The sequence below is a fragment of the Lissotriton helveticus genome, chromosome 8 (genome assembly GCF_964261635.1).
Source record: "Lissotriton helveticus chromosome 8, aLisHel1.1, whole genome shotgun sequence".
Lineage (NCBI taxonomy): Eukaryota > Metazoa > Chordata > Amphibia > Caudata > Salamandridae > Lissotriton > Lissotriton helveticus.
The window spans coordinates 1262258793-1262282630 of NC_136069.1; the positions used below are offsets into that span (position 1 = coordinate 1262258793).

The 23838-nt window shown below is 47.6% G+C and overlaps 2 protein-coding genes across 2 annotated transcripts in view; one reads left to right on the forward strand and one right to left on the reverse strand.

Moving 5' to 3' along the window:
* The window catches only part of VWA3B (von Willebrand factor A domain containing 3B), a 1052517-nt gene that overhangs the window by 220662 nt on the left and 808017 nt on the right, over positions 1-23838 (reverse strand). The window lies entirely within an intron of this gene.
* On the forward strand, positions 8736-23515 carry LOC144773301 (uncharacterized). Its single transcript, XM_078658241.1, has 2 exons — positions 8736-8906; positions 19729-23515. Exon 2 carries the CDS (start codon positions 20999-21001, stop codon positions 22433-22435), a length of 1437 nt encoding a protein of 478 aa, XP_078514367.1. The 5' UTR covers positions 8736-8906; positions 19729-20998; the 3' UTR covers positions 22436-23515.

Genomic DNA, 23838 nt, shown 5'->3' on the forward strand with positions numbered 1-23838 from the left:
TATTAGGAAATCATCAAAAGTTGCTAATAATTTTTTGTGACAACCTATAACAAGACAATAGATAATTGATCTCCTGCTGTCAATTAGAAGACAGCCAAACATGATGCCTACTTTCAATCATATTAACAATGTAACTGTATAATTAATCTAACTAGCTAACTAAAGGGATTTAATGCTCAAATTAAGTTAAGAGAATGAAAAACTGCTGCCCTTTTGACACCTGGTAATCCAATTGACTACTACTGTAATACCTCCTTTCAAGAACAGGGAGGCATTTTTACAACAGAATGGCAGAGCGCGGTGTTACGCCACCATTGGTTACGTTGAGCCCCGATGTTCTGGAAATGTAGGGATGCACGTATTTACAATAAAAGGGTACACCCCTGCGTTTCCCCTAGCGCTGGCACAATATTTAGCTGCCAGCGCTGACGCAGGCACCCTTGCACCATGGTACAAGGGTGCCTGTGTTACAGGGAATGATTGTTCATATGGCGGAAGGTGTCCCTTCCTGCACATAAACAATCAATAATGGCGATTTGTAACTTCTATGTGTGCTGCTTGTGCAGCACACATAGTGGTTGCAACTCGTCATTTTCTAATGATTATTTATGTGCAGGAAAGGACACCTTCATGCATATGAACAATCACTAATGGCAATTTGATGGATCTATGTGTGCTGCTAGAAACAGCAAAAATGAGGAGAAATTAATAATTTCTCCTCATTGCGCCAGATGAAGACCAGATTTTCCCTGGTCTTATTTTTTACGCTACCCCTTATTTACGCCACCCTTGTAAATAGGGGCAGCCTTAAAAAGCAATGGGTGTTTTGTGGCGGAAAGCCCACTGCAACACCCATTGTCCACCCCTTTCACGCTACGTGCTGCTTGAAAGGGGCATTATTTACAAGGCAAATTGTTTATCACCTCCAGAAAGAATCAACAAATCTGCTTTTGATCCAATGGTTGAGTAATGTAATGACGTTTCTAAACCCACAAAGTCTCTGCTCAACCTTGTTTTCTTGAAGTACGCTTAAAACAAATATTTTATGGGCAGTTTTTTTAATATGTTAAAATGATTGCATTAAGTTTGACTGGTGCTCACTAGACTGAGGCTTCCACTAATGGGATCTAAGTTGGACCTTATGATTTGCAGTCCATATCCCAACTAGTTCACTCAGCCTTACATTCTTTGGATCAAATTGAGTTGTTAAGCAACAATAAACTTGTTATCTGTCAACAGAACCAAGATACACCTCACGAAGAATTAGCGCTCTAAAATGTCCCTGTTCTATTTTTTTATGTTTACTTAATTTATTTATTTATTTATATCATTTGGAGAGCGCACTGCAGCCCTACGGGCATCCTGGCGCTGAGGGAGTGGGTCAAAGGAAGCAGTCAGTAGTGTGAGCAGGAGAGAGGGAGGGAATATACCGAAAGACGCTATCACTATTTCACCCAGGGAATTATACCCTCGGAAAGAGCCAGGTCTTGATTTTCTTCTTCATTTTGCATCATTAATGTAGCAGGGCTGAGGCGGAGTCAATAGAATGTGTGAGGGTGCTTAGGATATGACTGAAGGTTCCCAAACTCTATCATCTTGCTGATTTAAGAATGGCACATGATTGATTCTGCCCTGTACTAGACAGCGTTTTAGATTTGATTGTGACTTCTACCTGATTCTGCCCAAAGGAAAAGTTGCTTACCTTCGGTAACGATCTTTCTAGTGGATATTTTACCTACCTGCAGATTCTTCACCTTTGAATATCCAAGGCAGTATACTGGATCTGGAAAACACTGAGAATAGCTCTATGGTACCAACAGGTGGTGTCACCTCCATTCCAATGTCTGAGGTGGAGTCGCAATGATGTCATTGGAGTCGTAAAGCCTTGGGACTGCCACCTTAACGTCAGAGTAGGTTTTGAACACGACTTTCGAGGCACATTTCAGAAGACTGAAAATTGTATATTGGTACAGTGCATAACTAACATGGTACTTTATTGGAAAAGAGGTATGGTGGGAGGACCAGGGAGAAAGCTTAGCCAACAGAAAAATCATTATCAAACATAGGTAGCGTTGCCTTCTTGAATACGTCTTCTTACAGATTCTTCACCGTTGAATAGATTCCCAAGCAATAACTGAAAGGAGGAAGAAGTGGAGTTTTGCTTAGATTAGAAAATCTTGAAGTACAGAGTGGGCAAAGTCACAGTCTCTTCTAACTTCAGAGTTAAAATAGTGATGTTTGCAAAGGTGTGTGCAGAGGACCACATAGCCGCCTTGTCTATGTCTGCTACGATCACTCATTTAGCTTAAGCTGCTGTGGAAGACTTCTCCCTGGTGGTGTAAGCCCTTATTGCTTCAAAATTGTCTTTTTTTTAGTAAAAACATAACGGATTTTAATACAAAGGATAATCTATCTGGAAATTATACACCTCTGAAATGCTTTACCCTTTTTGCAACTAGTGTAACCAATGAATGGGTGGTCTCCAATCTTTTGTCTTTCATACATTTGATGCAGAAGTTCACTGCTCTTCTAGAATGTAACCGGTGCAGTCTTTCCTCTTTTGTAGAAAGATATGGGGCAGATAAAACGTAGCGTGATGGTTTACCCCAGATAAAATGGGGACATCACCTACTGAATTAAATCAGCCTTAGTTTGGAAAACCAATTTGCCAGGGAAGGAGCACGCAACTAGGGCGAGAAAGGAAAGGGCCTGCAGCTAGCTAATCCATCAAGCTGAAGTAATGGATACCAAGAAAGGGTTATTAGTCTTAAAGGACAACTTTGCAGAGACCTAAATAAGTGACCAGTAATAAATGTCAGAACCAGGTTAAGATTCCATTGTAGCATGATAAATGGTATCAGCGGATACAAGTTTGTCAATCGTTTTGTTTCAGAAATCTTGATACCACCTGAGATGGGAAGAGAAAGGGTTGGTCTGGTAGGCAAGAAAACACTGATAAGACTGAAACATACCCCTTCACCTTAGCTAAAGCACACCTTTGCTGAGACACGGACTGCGCAAATTGTAGTACATTAGTGAGTGATGCTTTAAAAGATCAGCAGAAAGAATATCATGACCAGCACTTCCAGTGGAAGCTGAAAGACGTGCAGATCACGCTGCTCAGTCTCCATAAAGGTGTAAGCTCTGAAGAACAGGGTGCAGAATCTGCCTTTCCCATAGAGGCAACATGTACTCTCTGAGCGGTAGACAAAGAGGGGCTGTTATACTGAGGGGCCATTGGTCGGTGTACCACATCCTTTTTGGCTAATCTAGTGTAATGAGAATGAATTGGGCCTGGTCTTAGTGAACCTTTCCCATATCTCAGTGAATTAGAGATATGGGAGGAAAGACAGTGAAGTGTCAACTTCCATATCATCTGAAACAAGTCTCCCAAGGCATCCTGCAACAGATACTGAAGGGTGCAGAATTTCAGGCAAGGAGCGTTGCTCTGAGTTGTGATTAGATCCAACAAAACATCTTGGACTACCTGTGATTGAAGACGACACTCGTGGTTGGCAACATGGCACCGACTGAGGCTATCAGCTTTGGTTTTCAAGGAGCCTGCCAAGTGACTGGCCACCAGCCCCAGACAGAGATGATGCACCCAGATAAAGAGCCAATGGCTTCTCGGCAGAGAGTCTGTGACCCCACTACTCCCTGTTTGTTTAGGTACCACATCACAGTTGCATTGTTTGCTGAGATCTGGACTAACTAAATTCAAATTGAATGGAAAAAACCCTGAGGGCCAACCAGATAGTCCCTAATTCCAGCAGACTGATGTGCAATTTTTGCACTTCTGGAGACCAAAAGGCATCTTCTCTCTGTGTTCTTCTGGAATGGGCCCCACCTGAAGATGGAGGTGTCTGTTACCACCATGGGCATCACTGAAGAGGGACAGAAGGGTCTCCCACCAGTGAGGTTGACCTCCATTCTCTAAAATAAATCAAAAAATCTAAATTCCATATTTGTATGACTTATCACTCATAAGGGTATTTAGGTTCTGGGGGCCGTCGAGGAGATTAAAAATGCAATTGCCCAGAGTCACATGATGATGAGCTTAGCTCCCGCTGGAACCGGGGGTCAAACCACAAGTCTGGAACGCCAGAGTCAGCCACTCTGCCCGCTGCGCCACACCTCTCGCCTCCACCAAAACATATTCATTGCATCTTCTTTGGAGATCAATGTAAATTCTAAGTCCCCTTAATGCTGGACCCACTAATTGTGGAGACACCACTGTAGAGAACTCATGAGTCAGCATGTGAGACCAGGAAGATACAAGAAGCAAACAGATCAAGCAAATGCAGGACCTTGAGGAACAGCACTAGAGCTCCCATCCAGAAAATGGGAGCCGTAACTTGAAAATCCTGTATCATCTGTGGAGGAGGGAACACTTGGACCAAGATGGTATCTAGAACAGCCCCAATGAATAGGGGGCATTGAACAGGCTCTTTGTGAGATTTGGGATGGCTGATCAAAAATCCAAAGTCAACCAGCATTGAAGTTGTCAAAAGGAGCAGGTGAGACACCAGCTGCAGTGAACTCGCTTTGATGAACTAGTCATCCAGATACGGGTATACAGTGATGCACTCTCTTCTGAGATGAGCCTTGTAAGAAATTGGGTTTCTGGTAGGCAGATGTATGCACCCTGTCGAAGCAGGAACCACAATCCTATTCAGAGTAAGTCAGATACACACCATAAAATAACCTGTGCTCATCCTCTGGTAGCTCAGCACAGAGCAGTTAGGCCTAACTTAAGAAGCAATGTGTAAAGTATTTGTGCAACACTAAAGAAAATAACACTTTAAAAACACCCAAAAAAGACTTCATACCGGTTTAGAAAAATAGATTGTGATTTGATAAATAAAACAAAACCAAAATGACAAAAATCCAATACATAGAAGCTAAGATATACATTTTTAAAGATAAAATGCAAAAATACAGTTTAGAAGCAATGAGCGCCTAAGGAGTTTGTTGGTTGTGCTGGACTGGGACACAGTCAAGAGGTCAGCCCGACCGCGAAGGAGGGCGGGCTGGATACAGGACCCACGCGGGACCCACTGAGTAAAAATACCTTAAGTCTGGGTGCAAACAACAAGATGCAGGGTGCAGCCAAGCAATGTGTCTGTGTTGATCTTGCAACCAAAGAGATGCACTGTTTTCAAATCAAATCAAGCTTTATTCGGTTTTTAAGTTTAAAACCATAAAAGCAACAGAGAAAAAGTACATGCATATATAAAGGCACAATAATTAATTGCAGGTTTAAAAGGGAAAATAAATCTGACTATTTAAAACAAACTAAAATCAATCTTGTGCAGAATAAAAGCGCATGGTACACAGGAACCCCCTTTCAACGGATTTTATAGTTCAATACTCTGGGGCCAGGATAAAAGTCAAACAGGTCACAGATACAAATAGGGCCATCTCCAGTTTTGGGCTGAGAGGATCTTAGATAGGGGACAATGTTTCTGTGTTTGAATTTAATTAAAATCAGATCTCCCGGACAATTTTTGGGCAACGTACCCAACCATCCCACCCTCCTGACGCTCAGAATTCCGCCATCTAGGTCAGGTGGCAGCGGTCTATTGTTATTGAGCCAGAAGATGGATTTATTCAGCAGGTCCTGGTTTGTTTCAAATTTGCCCTGTCTAAGCTCTGGCACCCCAGAGAGAACAGTGACATAGGGGGCGGCTTCAGGGGGTAGGTCAATTCGATGCCTTCTTTCATGAGAAATCCTAGGTGCTATTAAAGAGACATAAGTCGGTTTAGAAGTAATATTACAACTTTTTGGGATGGGTTTGCTAGTAGAGGAATCAATTGGTCGTACTTTTCTGTGTTCTGTAGACTTAGGTTTCTCATGGTTGGTGGAGGGCGTATAACATAAAGGAGAAGCAGTGTTTACATTTGATGGCTTAATCCTTTTTACTATTTTTTCCACGCTGGACAACCTTTCTCCCAGATCCTGAATTTTTGTGACCAGGGGTGATAGGGCCGCGTTCAGCAGTCGTTCAATGTGGGCCAGTAGGATCGATTGGAAGGGGGAAGCAGAGTCAATTGATGTGGCCCCCACCTTCTGTGGCGTTGAAACAGTTGAAATAGCGGGGGGTGATGAGGGGCTACAGGACATTTGATCAACATTAGCTGGAATCTCCTCAATGTTCCTTTTGGTGATTAGGGCCTGGGGCAGCGTGTTAGGTTGAGTGGCAATCATTTCAGGCAATAAAGGTAGTTCCTGGGGAGTTCGGTTTGTAAGGTCAGTATTTCTGCCAGATGTGGGCGGAGTTGATATATTAGGGGCGTAGTTTGTGCCACACAAGGCATTCAGGTCCTCCCAGATAGACATATTGTTAGGACTGCAAGAGCTCCAAAAAGGACACTGGACGGTTCAGGGACAAATGACAATTGGAAGCAAAAGGGTTAGTTGTTTTCTGTACCTGCTTCTATGATGCGGCCAAATGGAGGGGCCCGTCCCGTCTTCCTCAGGTCCTCGGAGGGCCACAGAGGGCCCGCCCTTTGCCTGGGCTTAGCCCGGCGTCCCGCTCGCGTCCCGCGGAGCGGAGCGGAGCTCTCCTTTAAGGCGCCTCCTGGCGCTTTCCTGGTGCGTGTTGATCAGCGCCGCCGCTAGGGCCGCCGGGATGTGTAGTCCCGGAGCGGCGGCGCTGTAGGCTGCTGGAATGGACTCCTGGCGGTGTCGGCAATCGTGAGGGCTTGCTCTCCTCCCCCCTCCTCAGTGCAGGTAAGTTCTACTGCACTGTTTTTTCCCATGCAATGACGGCGAAGGGGTGATTCCGAAGATGATGCGCCAGATCTGAGATGCGTTGGTTCAGAAGCCAATGCACCGTGTTTCTCCACGCAGTTGAAGGAATGCATTTATCATCTTTCTGCAGTATCCGTGTTGCGGCGGTTCCGATGCAGCGGTTCTGATGGCAATGTGCTGGTTCAGAGTGAGATGCGTGGGTTCTTTTCCAGCATCTGTAGCAATTTGTTGATTCTGCTCTTGCAGCAGAGGATGTGTTGGTTAAGCTGGAGCAAGCATGTGGTTTCACTTCCAATGAACAAGGCACAGGAGCAGGATGGAAGTCTTTGATATCCCCGAGTCTTCTAAGGACAGGTGGCAAGTCAGCTAGCCCTTGATGTCACTTTGGGTCAAGTGATGCAGGTCCAGTCAGAGAGAGCAGCAGAAAGCAGGGCAGCACAGCAAGGCAGCAATCTTCCAGAGCAGCAGTCCAGCTGAGTGGCAGTCCTTAGCACAGCAGTTCTTCTTGGCAAGTTGGTTTCATATCCAAAAGTGTACTGAGTTGATAGGATCATAGGTCTAGTACCCAGTTGTGCATTTGAAGTGGATGAAGTCACACCCAGCCTTCTTTTGTGTGTGGCTGTCTAGAGGAAATACACAAAGTGAACTGCCTCCCAGCCCAGCCAGTGGTCAGAGACTTGCAGCAGGCACCAAATGACTAAGAGCAGGAAAATGCCTAACATTCTAAAAGTGGCATTTTCAGAATAGTAATGTTGGAGGGTTTTAATGTCCAGAGGTGGCTTGACCACCCCCACCATGCCCAATCAGCCAGGAGTAGCACATACACCCCACCCCCCCCTCCCCCGGAATCCCTGTGTATAGGCCTAAGCCAAGGCCCACTGCCTCAAGGTATTTTTTACGATATAATCTACTAGGCCCGATGCTCATGAAAATACATTTCTTTTTGTGCACAACACAGCGATATAGCTTAGGCTACCACAGAACCACAGAAACTTTCCACAGTTACAAGTACAGGCGCTTCACACCCACACACGGGGGCCCAGCTGGTATGCCCTTGACATTTCACAAGTATTGTTCGCTTCATTTTTTACATATACAATGTTCCAAGCCTTGCAGATGAGACCGCAGCAGCGCCCTGCGATGGCAACGCCTGCCTTTAAGTTCCGGTCTCACATGTATTTTTAGAGACAGGTACGCTTCGTATATCCTTTGTTTATGTACTGCGGTCAGGCACAATAGACCACCCGCCCAAACACCTGACATCCTGGCCTGCCACTTCGATGTTCTCAGGACTTTAGCACCACCACTGTAGGCGTGTGGTCATGCTGTAGGGGTGCGGTCAAGCACCTGCGCCATTACCTACGTCAGTGCGGTCTGACCATTTTTTTATCAGAATAGGTATAACAGGCCCGACACTCCACCGAGAGGTAGGACACTTCGACGAGTGCTCTGCACAGTGCCGTCCTCCAGGCCGGCCATTCTTATCTGACTTGGGACATCACGCCTATCTCTCAGGTTGTAACTCCCAATCCAGATAACCTTTTTGCTTTTTAGCTCTCTCTCTGACTAGTCGCAGTATTTTCATCTACACCCATTTCCTTGCATTTTTAAGGCCTCTTAGAATTTAATATATATATATATTAAATGTTTATTTTTACTTTAGAATTGTTTGCCTGTAGGCACTAGAATTTCATTGTGTGTTTGTACCTTTTTTTGATTCTTTGACTGGTTCCAATTGCGCCATTTTTCAATTGTCCATTATTCACGCCTGTTTTATTCAAGTCTGTTTTATAACCTTTTCATAGAAATAATCATGTGGCTTTAATCCTGACGGAGTGAAGTCAGGCTCCTTAATGGCCTTTTGCTTAGATAGAGAAATGATATGCATTTTGTGGTGTCTTTTAACTTAACAAATAAAAATGCCACTTCAACATGACTCCTCGGTGTCTCACATCTTTCTTCCTTGTTTCTCAGTGAAGCGGTACTTTGGCAGCTCGTGACCACAGGTGACAACTAATCAAGGGGCAATCAATTTCCCCTTGTCAGCTGGCGACCACGTCATCCTGCCACGACTGCTCTTGCCTGCGGTGGATCTGGAGTTCCCCGACGGATTGTCCCAGAGAGTCCTGTCTCCTCTGCTGACCACCGCGGGGTAAGCCAAGGACATTTTTGTTTTTTCTTGAATTGCCCTTGGTGTCTGATTGTGAGGCGGGGTCTCTGGGGCCTTTCTGGCTGGCTCCCGACTCGCTGTAGGCAGTCGGCTGGCCAGGATTAGCCCTCTGTCTCTCTTTCCGGGTACTAGGTTGGCTGGTTCTAGGTTTTGTGGTTCATACTGGGTTTGTAAGTCTTGAGTTTTTAGTATTTTCTCTATGGCTTAGTCCGGAGGTGCATCCTAGGGTACCCTCAGGTGGGGTTTGAGTCCCCCCCCTGGTTTGTATGGGAGGAGAGGTTTGAGTCCTCCCCCCTGGTTTGTATGGGAGGAGAGGTTTGAGCCCCCCCCCTGGTTTGTATGGGAGGAGAGGTTTGAGTCCCCCCCCTGGTTTGTATGGGAGGAGAGGTTTGAGTCCCCCCCCCTGGTTTGTAGGAGAGGTGGATTTTCTCTCTCTGGCGCATGGGCGCTAAGGCCTTTTCTTTCTGTTATGGGTTATGGTCCCATAGTTCATTCACTGATGTGTGTTTCCCCTGCGTTGTATTACGGGGTTTCAGTGCCCTCCACACTTCGCTTGCACTAATTTGTCTACAGTACTGTTCCACTGTATCTTGCTACACTGGCTACGGTTCTCTCTCTGCCTTCTGCCACTTGCGTCGTGCCTGTGCTGTCACACACATGGGCCCACCCTCCCCCTCCCTTTCTCAGTTCTGTGCCCTTGGATCTCGTTCCTTCACATCTTCCCCTGTTTTCATCTCCTCCTTCATAGACATCATCTTGCAAGGACTGGGTGAGACACCATACAATACATATATATTTACCTTTTATTCTCTCGTTCCATATTCATTCTCTTTTCCTTTCTCTCTCCCCATCTGGGTGTCGCTTCTTTTTTTTCACTACATTCTTCGCAATCCCCAGGAGAGGAAGTGCTTGTGGTCTATTTCAGATTCCTCCCTCCCTTTCCCCCGAGGCTTCGCTGGCACAGCTGCGCCGTCACACGAGGGGCCGCTACCTGGCACACGAGGAAGTGCTTGTGGTCTATTTCAGATTCCTCCCTCCCTTTCCCCCGAGGCTTCACTGCCACTCGATCGACAGCCCTTTTGCTCCATTCTCTTGTCCACGACCCCCCTTCCCTCGGACACACTACACGACAAAGATGCTACACCCCCCCCCCCCCCTTGATACACTACTGAGATATGCTGCTACCCTTTTTCCTGTGCCCCCCCTTTGATACACTACTGAGATATGCTGCTACCCTTTTTCCTGTGCCCACCATTTCCTCCTAGGTCATACATTCTGGTCACGCCTCTCCCAGGTTTTGATCTGCGATTATTTCCACAGTGCGCTGCCCATTCCCTGGGTTTTCTTTTTTAGTGAGATTTAATATCTAGGTCTGTCTACTGTACTTTGCATTTTTTTTTTTTTTACAGATGCATCCTATGTATTGTGTTATTATTTATTTGACACTAATATGTCCTGTTTTGATATGTGTTTTTCGTGTGCCTTGTTCCCTTGTCTGCTGCCTTGCTATATTGCCTGCTGTGCTTCTGTCTTGGCTCTTGTGCATTCTATTAACACAGGGCATATTTGCCTTCACGGGATTGCCCTGGCCCCACACCCCACACCTGCCTCTTGGTGATCCCCGCTTCTGCACGCATCACCTGAGCGCCTGGCCTGCCATTTCCCTGGTGTCCGGGTTGCATTCCTGTGTCCCCTCTCCACTTACTGCAGCCCTGCTAGGTAGGTGCCTGGTGTCCGGGTTGCATCCTGGTGTTCCCTCTCCACTTACTGCAGCCCTGCTAGGTAGGTGCCTGGTGTCCGGGTTGCATCCTGGTGTTCCCTCTCCACTTACTGCAGCCCTGCTAGGTAGGTGCCAACTCTCTTTGTTCTTTTTGTCTACCATTTGCCCAGGCAACTGCTAGCCAAAAAGGGAAGGGTATAAAAGACTCCTTCCCCACCCCTCGCAATACACGATCACGCGTCCCGTACCTCGTAGACCCCACCGCGCCCCACACCCGGGATGTCCAACGCCCCCCGCATATTGTCAATTGCACCATCCATTTTGTGTACGACACTCCTTCTGCTGTCCATAATACCACTATTAGCGAATTAACGCCCCTTTCTGACGAGCTCCGAGATATCCTAGACAATGCCTGGGAAGTCCTGGGGGTCACTTTCACGCCCAATACCCAACTTCGCATATCTGCACTTTCCTTGACCGACATATACAACACCCTCCCACATATATCTCTCACCCCACCATCTCCTGACACCACCTGCCCCCACCCACTTACGCCTGACAGTACACCCAGCTCTCCCACCTTATCTATTCCCCGGTCTGAGTCTCTTGAATCCCTAGGTGACCCCCACCAGTCTGCTTCCTCCTCCCCTATCCTTGTCACCGACGAGGAATCTTCATTGGATTCCACCCAGTCCACCCACTCAGTGTCTCCATCCGCAACAGCCTCATACTCCCCCACATACCCCGACGCTCCACGTTCCCCCACACCCACTACTCCGACTCCTATTTTCTTCACCCACATTCTCAAGACCACCCAACACCCCTCTTGAGAGCACTACTGCACGACTGTTCCCCAGACTCTGCGGACTCCGCATCCCCGCGCGCCCTTGCCAGCCGACCTCATTGCTCTAACTCACGAAGGGTATGAACGAAAACTCTAATAGGCAAAACCCACCCCAACTCACGATATATTTACTCAACAACAACGTCGTGGGTATCTCTGACGGTCACCCTTCATGCTTTATTTACGTAACACCCTTAACAAGTGCTGTTCTGATCACAATTTTGCAAACATTGGGCATTGACTACAGTCGTACCCGTCAAATAAGGCTCTCAATAGCACCGGCATTCTCACACACCCGCACATCCCGAACGGGGACCTCAAAGCACAACAAAGAGAAATAATAGTACCTCCTACTACACCCCCGTGCACAAACCACCAGATTGTATCCACATACATATCCACCCATTACACATAGGCTTAGAAATACCCACCGCACTCACTTCCTCCTGGCCCCAAGACTTAGTGCAGGGCATATATGCTAGTGTCCCTATGAATAGGATACTGAGTTCTACTGTATATAAAACTGGCTTTCACATATATTTTATCTTACAACTTGAAAGTTGGGAAGGCCCGACAATACTATCAAGTCTTTTTCCCAGAAACCCGCTCCAGTCCAAAATAGCGGACGCCTGCTTTGGCGGCCAGCTTCAGTTCCCGGGCTGTACTTCTACACAGGAACACCAATTACAAAAAGATATATATGACCATGTCCTTGAGGGTGTAGGAGGTGAACTCGTATCAGATCTTTAGGGAGGTGTACACAGGCAACACCATCCCCCATTAATAGACCATTCCTGCATTTACACGTTCAGGTATCTCATTATGGCGACGCCCCTCCAGCACGTCCTAAAGACATTCAGCAGGCAGGAACAACGCATACTAAAACATTGTAGGGAGCTTCACAGATTGACCAAAAGTTTGCATTTTTCATGGCCCTCAGAAGGGACCTTTGATAAAACTGTTCTCGACCATATGACCACCTTCCTAGACACTAGATACTCTGGCACTAAATTACAGAAAAGAAAGGCCACCCTAGATCTCTGGCGTATCTTTAAAGACAATATACAGGAACACACTGCTACTATAGCGCCTGCTCCTCCGGCGCCCCCACCATACCAGGCTAGCGGCATGTACACTGCAATACAGCCCACCATAAATGCAGAATGTGACACACCAGACTTACATTGCACCACAAATAATCAACCAGCGGCGGGATACGCCCAACTCCCACCTGACCTTTGTAACCCACCAGGCCCCCTTTCATCTACTGCAGAAGCAGCACATACACCCCCGCAAGAGTCACTAGAGTCACTCCCACTGCCATCTGACACCGGCAGCGGTCCAACAATACCTGCATCTACACTAGGGCCAACCCTCCCATCTGTAGCGCTTACACCACCTGCCCCCAGTGGCAGTGACGGTGCATTCAGCGGCAACCCAACAATACACGCCACAGTGCCAGGATTGCCAGGACAAATAGATGCACAATTCACGCTCAAACTCACTCCCACTTCTATGGCCATCCCACCACCCGGGGAAGATAACGAAGGATCCGACAATGAATCCCTCGCATCCTCAAAGGATTCACACACACCGTCCCACCACTCGTCAGCATCATCGCACCATTCACCTCACCACTCACTTTCCCTCTACCCTGATCTCAGCAGCCTCCAGAGTACAAAAGCCCCACCTGTCACCCAGGAACACAGGCCAGTTTTTGGCGCAGGCACCGACAACCAACAAATAACGTTCACCACGGTCCAACAGCAGTGTAAAGATAGGGAACTGCAAGCCCCCCTCCCCCCGGTGGTTGTCCCTATCAACTATGAGCAATGGAGGGCCACGGGCGATAACAGAAGCTTAGAAAATAGTCCAGATGGAAATACCACCTTAGACCTTTTCGGTGGATCACTAATGCCCAACACCAACGCCGATTACATGACTCACTCATTTGGACAAGTAGCATCGCCCGAGGACAATAGTGTAACTCACTCGCTGCGGCGCATGTCATTAAAAATTGAGCAAATGCATGACAAACTAACTGAGACCATCAACAATGCCATCCTTACACCATCAAAAATTCAAGCAACAGCAGACACACCACCGCAACACTCAGCACCAATAGATCCCTTTAAAGAGATCGGGAGTGAAGAACTGCACCACCCCGAACGTCCTCTATGGACTGAGGAAGCAGTCACTAAACAAAAGCGCCCGCCCGCCACAACAGCCCAGGTCCATTTCACACCACAAGGAACGCCTCCACAAAGCACTGCCGCGGTGGATCCATTTGCCCAACACCTTCCCGCACCTACAACAGACTTCCATCATACCCCCCGGGCCCGAGGGCCGACAAATCCATTCCGTCAGGAACAGGAATGTTTTGGTGGTGCAGGAGGGAGAAGGAGGACTAGGCTGACCGAGGTAGACAGACTCAGGATATTGGGAACGCACGGGTGTCCAGATGACATCACTTACGATGTCTCGGGCTCTGCTTCCATGCGTAGCACCCGCGCAAGCAAGAGCAATGGCATTTTTCTCAGCAGACAACACGCCCCGCCAAACAATGACCTAACGCCCAACGACATAGTGATACTAGGGGAAGATTCTGATTATGCTGTCATCCCTTTCACCGACGATTTGGCTGGTTGGACAGAGTCCCTAGCACCGCAAATGCTCCCTTGGCCAAGAATAGGGTCCTTTGAACCACAGCATATGGCAACAGCAGTTGAATGTATCCTACAAGGTGTAGGGGATGAGGACTGGGACTATGCCTATATGCGGGCCAGTCTGAAGATTTGGCAGAAATATGCCAGACTACATGACCTCACAAGGCCAAAAGATACAGATATAGGAGTTACACGCCAGATGCCTCTTTTATACAAAAATGCCACTGACCCCCCAGTTTGTAACTGTTGGTCTTACGCAGAGAAGGAGCACGTTAAGAAGAACCTCCCACCCCTTACGGAGGGTGGAAGTAAATGCATAGTGGCCCTGGAGAAAAGCACGACAGGTCACAACATAGGGATAGGCGATATGAAAAGTTTGCTCATCTCCCTCATGGGAGGGGAAGCAGAAGAGATTTTCAAAAGCATTAGTAGAGGGTTAATAACAATGAATAACACCAAGTACGATGGAGAACAATTTGACAAAATAAGATCAGCAGTCTGGATGAAATTGCGAATGAAATACCCGGATGTCCCTGACATTGGGTCTCTCATGTCATTGACAATGCAAGCTAATGAGGATCCGATCAACTTCATCTCCAGGATGAAAGAAAAGTGGCACCAAGAGTTAGGTGACTCTTGGAACACCACGGGAGGGAATAGCCGACTTTTCTACCATATGGTCAAGAGAGGGCTGCCAGAAGATGTCCAGGAAAGATTAGATGGAGTAGTAGCCATGGAGTCTAAACCGTGGCCTGAGATCCAAGACCACATCATACATTTTTGCAAAAAGAAAATAGAACAGGAAAAGAGCAGACAGCTAGCCATAGAGAACGCAGCTGCCAAATTGGTTCAACAGAAACTTAATAAGAGAAAAGACACCCTAGACACTCTCATGCTGGCAGCACCTGTCAGCCAGATGACAGCAGTTACCACGTTCCCACAGGCCGCCCAGAACGCACTGGCACCTAACACACAGCCTGTCCCTCAGCAGATGCAAACACTGCCCCAGCAGCAAATACAGCCAGCCATACAATATGTGCAGTACCCACCCCAACAAGCCGTGCAATATGTGCAAGCTCAACCACAACCTGCCGTGCAGTATGTCCAACAGCAGCCCCCAGTACAATACATACAAGCACAACCTGCCTACAACAATAACCAACAACGGCAATACATCAATAACAGAAATGATACAAGTAGAAACACAGGCATGCAGGGAAGAGGCAATGGAGTAGGACAGCAGAGAGCCCCACCGCAGTGTTTCTACTGTCACAAGACGGGCCATATGCAAAGAGAATGTCGATCCAGACTCCGAGACCAAGGCCAGCCATCCATGGGTCCCGCCCACCAAGCGCAACCACGCTTCCAACAGCTGCAGCAAATGTACCCACACCAACCTCAGATGCTCTATGCCTGTGCTCAAGCTGCCCCACAGCAAAACATGCAGCTAGTGCCACTCCAAGCTCCCATGATTGTCCAGACCCAGCAGTCGCCCCCACAGATGCAAGCCTCCATGCAGCCCCAACAGCAGACACCAACATACCAAATGGTGCCCCAAGCCCAAAATTCTTCGCCCCAAGGTGGAGTGGTGATAGCCACCAACAACCCGTTCACACAAGGCACCATCCAGCACTACCAAGCAGGAGGATACGCTCACTAGGACAGCCCACAGACAACCCTCGTGTGCCCGGTTTTATCATGCACCATGTGCGGTGAAGACGACCCCACCGTCCTGGTCACGATAAACAATAGAACGTATAGCTTTCTCATTGACACAGGCGCCACGTACTTCTGCATTACAGGCGGGCCTTTGCCCATTTCTGAACAGACAGCGGACACACAGGGATTCTCTGGGGCAATAGCTAGGGTCCCTTTCACTAAGCCAGTACCCATACAAATAGGAGACCGTGTGCTGGAACAGCGGCTGCTCTATTCACCACACTCTCCAGTTAATCTTTTAGGGCGCGATCTCATGGCAAAGTTGAACATGACCATTCACTTCCATGACAACGGAACAATGATCTGCTCTATACCAGGCACATCTGTGGCAAGGATGATGGCACTCACCACTGACTCTTCTTTGAAGGATCAAATAAGGGCTCGCCCTGTGGATGAGCAAGCCTTCGCCACCGCAGTGCATCTCATTGTAGCCAACACCCCAGAAGTGCACAATCGCACTGTCCTGCTCCCAAAGGAGTTTCTCTTTCGCCCACAGTCCCAACACTCCCAGACACCAGACAAAAACATGATCCTAGGGATACAGGCTCTTGAAATAACACCAACATACGGGGCACTTCTAGCAGGTGATGACCGCATGTGCACCTGGGCCTGTGTTATTTTCATTGAGCCTGGACAACTAGTGAGGAACATTTCAGATGAGCAACTCTTTGGCGATCCTGATGAGTATGCCAAAACAGAGATCATTTACATGAACGATGTACCCCTCTCAGTGACAGTGGAAAAGAGAACGCCAACTGCCATACCAAGGTATGATTCTGTGCGTGAGGCCGATTTGGCTCAAGTCCCAGCACACCTGTGGACCACTGGTCCAAACGATGTGGGCCTTATCCACTCTGCCACCCCTTTTAGAATAACATTGAAACCAGGTGCAATTTTACCCAGGATTAAACAATACCCACTATCTAAGGAAGCTGAGGAGGGCATTGCCCCCACCATACAGGCCTTGTTGGATCAGGGGGTCATATACCCATGCACTTCCTGTTGCAACACATGCCTTTTTCCGGTGCGTAAGGGCAAAACAAATGAATGGCGTTTGGTACACGACCTGCGTTCTATTAACAACATAGTCATACCAGAATTCCCCATCGTCCCGGACCCTTCTGTCATCCTCACAAACATTCCTCCAAGTGCAAAGTACTTTTCCGTGATCGACCTGAAAAATGCGTTTTTCAGCGTCCCCCTTCACCCAGACAGTCAATACCTATTGGCATTTCAATTCCGTGGGGTCCAAATGACTTATACCAGGTTGGCACAGGGGTACTGTGAGTCCCCTAGCGTTTTTAACAGAGTCGTCAAGGACGATCTATCAAATTTCCAATGTGACAGCACCTTGCTGCAATATGTTGACGACATTCTGCTCTGCAGCACCACAGAACAAGAGTGCAGAAGAGACACCGTCTCCCTGCTCACTACCTTGGCTCACAGAGGCTACAAAGTGGACAAAAACAAACTTCAGTACTGCCAAACGGAGGTACAGTACCTAGGCCAGGTGATATCAGCATCAGGGAGGCGAGTCACGCCAGGCAGAGTCGAGGCCATAAAAAGCACCACAGAACCCCAAACTGTAAAAGACATGCAGAAATTCCTTGGACTAGTCAATTATGTCCGTCAATGGGTCTTTGACTTCTCCACGATAACAGCTCCCTTACTGAAAGCAGTTAAAACTGCCAAAGACAGACGCAACAAGTTAGATTGGACACCTGAAATGACAGCTTCCTTCAAACTACTTAAAGATGAAATAACAAACGCACCAGTGTTAGGTACACCTGATTACACAAAAGAATTCTACTTGTTCACCCACTGCAATGGACAGGTCATGACAGCCGTACTTACACAAAAATACCCCATGGGCCATAAGCCCATTGCCTACTTCAGCGGCATGCTAGATGCAGTCATGAAAGGTCATTACCCCTGCGAACAAGCTCTTGCTGCTGCAGCGTTTGCTGTAGAGAAAAGCACCCCCATTGGTATGGGATCCCCACTGACACTGTACACTGAGCATGCAGTCTTCGCTATAATTCAGAAAGCCAAGACAACATTAACAACACAAAGAGTATCAGGCTACGAAGTGATATTGTCATTACCCTCTCTAACAGTTGTCAAATGCCACACAGTCAACCCTGCACGTTTTTCGCTCATCCCATTGCCACCACAGATGATGACACACATGACTGCGCCACATACTGTCCAGATGAGTCAGGAGCAGCGAAGGAGGACCCCTTGCCAGACAGCACAGTGTATTTTGTTGATGGGTCCTCCACCATTGACCAGGAAACAGGGATAAGATACACAGGAGCCGCAGTGGTTAGAGCCCAGCAGCATGAATCCTCTGATTCCCTAAACATTGTACAACAAATTGCATTGCCCCCACATTACTCAGCCCAAGCTGCTGAGCTAGTGGCACTTATTTCCGCTTTAAACTACGGGGCAGACGACCGCATTACCGTTTATTCAGACTCCGCATATGTCACAACAACAACACACTCAAGCATCTTACGCTGGAAGAGGCGTGGGTTTCTCAAATCAGATGGAACACCTGTATGCCATAAAGCATTGCTGGAGAACTTAATTGAGGCCCTCACACTTCCAACTGAGGTAGCTGTCGTCAAGTGTGCTGCGCACACAAACGGACAGGACTTTGTCTCCAGGGGTAATGCTCTGGCAGACTGGGCAGCTAAAGCTGCAGCCAGAGGCCCCCCACCTGCAACTGCACCAGAGCCTCGAGACATCCCCATCCTACTTGCGCAAGCAATGGCACCAGTAGAACAGGCAGAAGAGGCAATAGCTCCAGCAGAACAGACAAACACGCATGAAGTTAGTGTAGCTCCAACACAGCACACAGACATGAATAATGAAACTCCAGACATGAATACTACATACTGTGTCGACAACACACAACAATACGACCACATTGCCCAACTGCATCTCAGAGAAATACAAGAAAGTGCACCACATCAAGAGAAAGACCTCTGGAAGAAGAGGGGAGTACAGCAGGACCCTGCTGATTTCATTTACAGGCAAACCATGTCTGGAAAGCCTGTCATGCCACAAGCCCTACTGCAGGTGGCACTGAACCAACTCCACCTTCCCGCACACGTCTCCCGAGATAACATGTCCACAACATTACAAACAGACTGGTTCATCCCCAATGCCCACGAACTGATACAACTTTTTGTTAATAAATGCCTCATCTGCCAACAATATTCACCAAACCCAACACTCAAAACAGTCGCCTCCACCATCCCCAAACCTTCTGGCCCCTTCAAAGAACTTCACCTTGACTACGTCGATATGATTGACCAATGCCAAAACTACCGATATCTCATTGTGGTAGTATGCCCATTTTCACGCTGGATCGAAGCTGGACCATGTGTCCACTGCGATGCCAAAGCAGCAGCCACATTCCTACTCCGTGACGTCATTTCCCGCTTTGGAATTCCCGACGCCATCAGAACTGACAACGGAACACATTTTTCAAACGCCATCTTTTCCTCCCTGACCACAATGCTAGGCGTCCGACACAAGCTGACATCCGCTTACCACCCCCAAAGCAATGGTATTTGCGAGCGCCTCAACGGCCTGCTCAAAAATAAAATCAGTAAAATTAGCGCCACCATTGGTAAAAAATGACTCTACTGTCTCCCACTTGCCCTCTTCTCATTAAGAAATTCCCCAAGCTCGGATCACCACCTCACGCCCCACCAGCTCATCACTGGACGATCCATAAATATCACTGTCCCCTCTACCAGGCCCAAAACTGATAGTGAGTCATCCTCTGAGATTGTTAAAGCTGAGCTTTATGAATTTTTGTGCACACTAACCCGCGCAGCGCAGTTCCTTTCTGCCCAGGTATCCAAGCGGAAAGAAAAGGGCCCCAACGATCCTGAGCTCCCACCGATTCGCCCAGGGACCCTGATCTTCATCCGAAAGCATGTCAGGCGCTGGAAGGACCCAAAATTTGAAGGTCCATTTGCCGTTATAGATTCATCCCCAACTGCCGTCCGGATAGCAGAAAAGAAGGCATGGATCCATCGACGGGATGTTCGGCTCGACCCTGCGCCTTCACAGCGCCAGACGATGGACTGACAGAGGACAATGCCATGCCCATGGCCCCCCTGAAGGAGGACAGTGGCTTTCCTTCAACTGTGGACCAGGAAGGAGAAGGAGACACTCACGTGCGGGTCCATGAACGCACCAGCTGTAAACTAAAGATATGTATATCTACTGTATTACTGTTGTGTATCATTGTTGGAGTGGCACTAGTAACATTTAATTGGTATACTCTTTTTCTAGCTATACTTAATTGCCATGATATAAGTAGCGAAAATGCCTTCGTATCTACCGCTCCATCCATCATACCAGCGGTCACCCACCCCCGGAAGACCATGACACTTCGCCAACGGCTTCCCCACCACCATAGAGCCCGCCGATTTGCTTTTGTCCCATACAAAACAAAGCCCCGTGACCCCCGCAAGCCTATACAAAAGACAGAGCATAAGACATTCCAACATCTCGTGGAAATTCAAGAAAGTATGGGGCCCATACTAAGCATGCAGCAGTCAGTAAGAGACCACTCGGTCCACTCATCCCTAATGCACAACTCATGGTATAGGGACATGACAACAGTAGGGAAAGCAATAACAAATGACTCCTGCTATGTATGTTCATACATCCCCCATGCGGTAGGAGCTGACAGACTAATTTTTCCTAAAGAGGTTCCACCACACATAGTGATGTGCCTACTACACCTGTATCTTTGCCGCGTGGAGGGACCAGTCCAAATAGTAGGAGGGGTGGGAATATGGATTGGATTTGTGAATACAACAGAATGGGATAACAACAATATCATATTCAAGGTTACCTCTGACAAAACAGAAATAGAACAGATGATACGAGAGAAGTACAAAAAAAATATACCCAACATGGATCACCGAGCGCAGCTGTTCAGGCAAATGAAATACGTTTCAATCGCAACACCACTAGCAACATGCGACACACACCCACGCCTTCATGGCCACCGCCACCCGGGGGGCCTTCCCGGCCCACACTTCTCAATGCCAGAACAGAACACTCCTGGAAGTATTAGCCCGAGTATATTACAAGAATGAGTGGCTCGAAACTGCCCACATATATTGAAAAAGCAGCGTCCCTAGGTCCCCCTTGGACTGGCGAAACAATGTGGGAGGAAAATATTGACTGGGATGTAGAGGATAACTGTGAACAAATTTGGAATGAGGCAGCAAGCAGATACACCTGGGGTGGGGAAAGAATGTCAGAAAGTAAAAAAGCATTTAAACTAAAAAACCCTTCTCTTTGTTTCCTAGGCAATGGCTCCATCTCTGTTGGGCGTAACACAGACTGTAATAAAATGGTCTTCAACTTCGATATGCAGTTTGGCACCTCCGCATTAATGGACTACTACTGGGCTTGTGGAGAACGCCTCTATCTCCACCTACCTCCTCAGTGGCTCGGACTGTGCTCTCTGGTGACTTTGCATGAAGTACATCTGGTCGTGCCGGCATCAAATGCCTCTCACATACTGACACACCCCATGTCAGGCGACGTGACATTCCTTCACCGCCACCGGCGAACAGCGGAGTACTTTGCAGGCGAAGCTCTTGGTAACGTTCCAGAAAAATTCCGCCTCTTCAACGAGGCCCAACTTTTCTTTGGAGGAGCAGTCCCAATGTTCCAAACTCAGGCTAATGCTCGCTGGCTGGAAGTGACGCGCTATGAGGTCATGAAAGCCATCAACAGCACCAGAGACGGACTAAATGCCATTAGGGAAGAACTGCGCCCATTGAGACTAATGGTTCTGGAACATCGCTACTTCCTGGACATGCTGACTGCCAAAGACGGTGGTTTGTGTCACCAAATAGGGAAGTCTTGCTGCACGTTCATACCAGGAAATGACGAGGATAACGGATCAATTCCGAGGTCCATTGAGGAGCTGACGAACTTGGGAAAAGAGATGACCGACGAAGGAGGTGCCCCTGCGAACATTATTCCTACGGACTGGTTCGATTTTGGCTGGATGCCCTCATGGCTGACAGCAATCCTGAAATTAACGATACCGATAGTTGGCATTGTGTTGCTTCTGTGTTGCGCCTTTCAGATGGGGAGCCACTGTATTAAGAAATTTAGTACTAAGATAGTAGGGATGAATTATAATAACACAGGGACTTGCAAAGAGGCAGACTATGAAGACATGGATCGGGTACCTGGGGATGGGACTGGGATACAATTAGAGATGAGTGAGCGAGCAACATCTACCTCCCACTACAATATACCCACGGCTCCCCCACTTCCCCCAGGTAGAAACACCCCACGTGGGGGCCCTGTATCTGTTAGATATGAATGTCTGCTTAATAGGTCAGATGGGGAATATGCCGAAATACTCAGTGAATCAGATGGAGAGTATGTCGAACTAAAGGAAGGAAAGCAGTGCGGGCTCGAGTGCTACGTTAATGACACACCCTGCCCCCCCGTCCCAGCAAAGAGATCTCCAAGATACTCCATAAGGAGTGTGTTCAAAAAATGAACAAGAGGAGGGGAATGTTGGAGGGTTTTAATGTCCAGAGGTGGCTTGACCATCCCCACCATGCCCAATCAGCCAGGAGTAGCACATACACCCCCCCCCGGAATCCCTGGGTATAGGCCTAAGCCAAGGCCCACTGCCTCAAGGTACTTTTTACGATATAATCTACTAGGCCCGATGCTCATGAAAATACATTTCTTTTTGTGCACAACACAGCGATATAGCTTAGGCTACCACAGAACCACAGAAACTTTCCACAGTTACAAGTACAGGCGCTTCACACCCACACACGGGGGCCCAGCTGGTACGCCCTTGACATTTCACAAGTATTGTTCGCTTCATTTTTTACATATACAATGTTCCAAGCCTCGCAGATGAGACCGCAGCAGCGCCCTGCGATGGCAACGCCTGCCTTTAAGTTCCGGTCTCACATGTATTTTTAGAGACAGGTACGCTTCGTATATCCTTTGTTTATGTTCTGCGGTCAGGCACAATAGACCACCCGCCCAAACACCTGACATCCTGGCCTGCCACTTCGATGTTCTCAGGACTTTAGCACCACCACTGTAGGCGTGTGGTCATGCTGTAGGGGTGCGGTCAAGCACCTTCGCCATTACCTACATCAGTGCGGTCTGACCATTTTTTTATCAGAATAGGTATAACAGGCCCGACACTCCACCGAGAGGTAGGACACTTCGAAGAGTGCTCTGCACAGCGTCGTCCTCCAGGCCGGCCATTCTTATCTGACTTGGGACATCACGCCTATCTCTCAGGTTGTAACTCCCAATCCAGATAACCTTTTTGCTTTTTAGCTCTCTCTCTGACTAGTCGCAGTATTTTCATCTACACCCATTTCCTTGCATTTTTAAGGCCTCTTAGAATGTAATATATATATATATTAAATGTTTATTTTTACTTTAGAATTGTTTGCCTCTAGGCACTAGAATTTCATTGTGTGTTTGTACCTTTTTTTGATTCTTTGACTGGTTCCAATTGCGCCATTTTTCAATTGTCCATTATTCACGCCTGTTTTATTCAAGTCTGTTTTATAACCTTTTCATAGAAATAATCTTGTGGCTTTAATCCTGACGGAGTGAAGTCAGGCTCCTTAATGGCCTTTTGCTTAGATAGAGAAATGATATGCATTTTGTGGTGTCTTTTAACTTAACAAATAAAAATGCCACTTCAACATGACTCCTCGGTGTCTCACATCTTTCTTCCTTGTTTCTCAGTGAAGCTGTACTTTGGCAGCTCGTGACCACAGGTGACAACTAATCAAGGGGCAATCAATTTCCCCCTTGTCAGTAATGACAAATCTAATAGTACCATTCCATAGGTACTAAACATGACAACTCTATCTTCTCTCAATTAGGAATTGTAGTTTATTAAATGTAATAAGGGGTCCC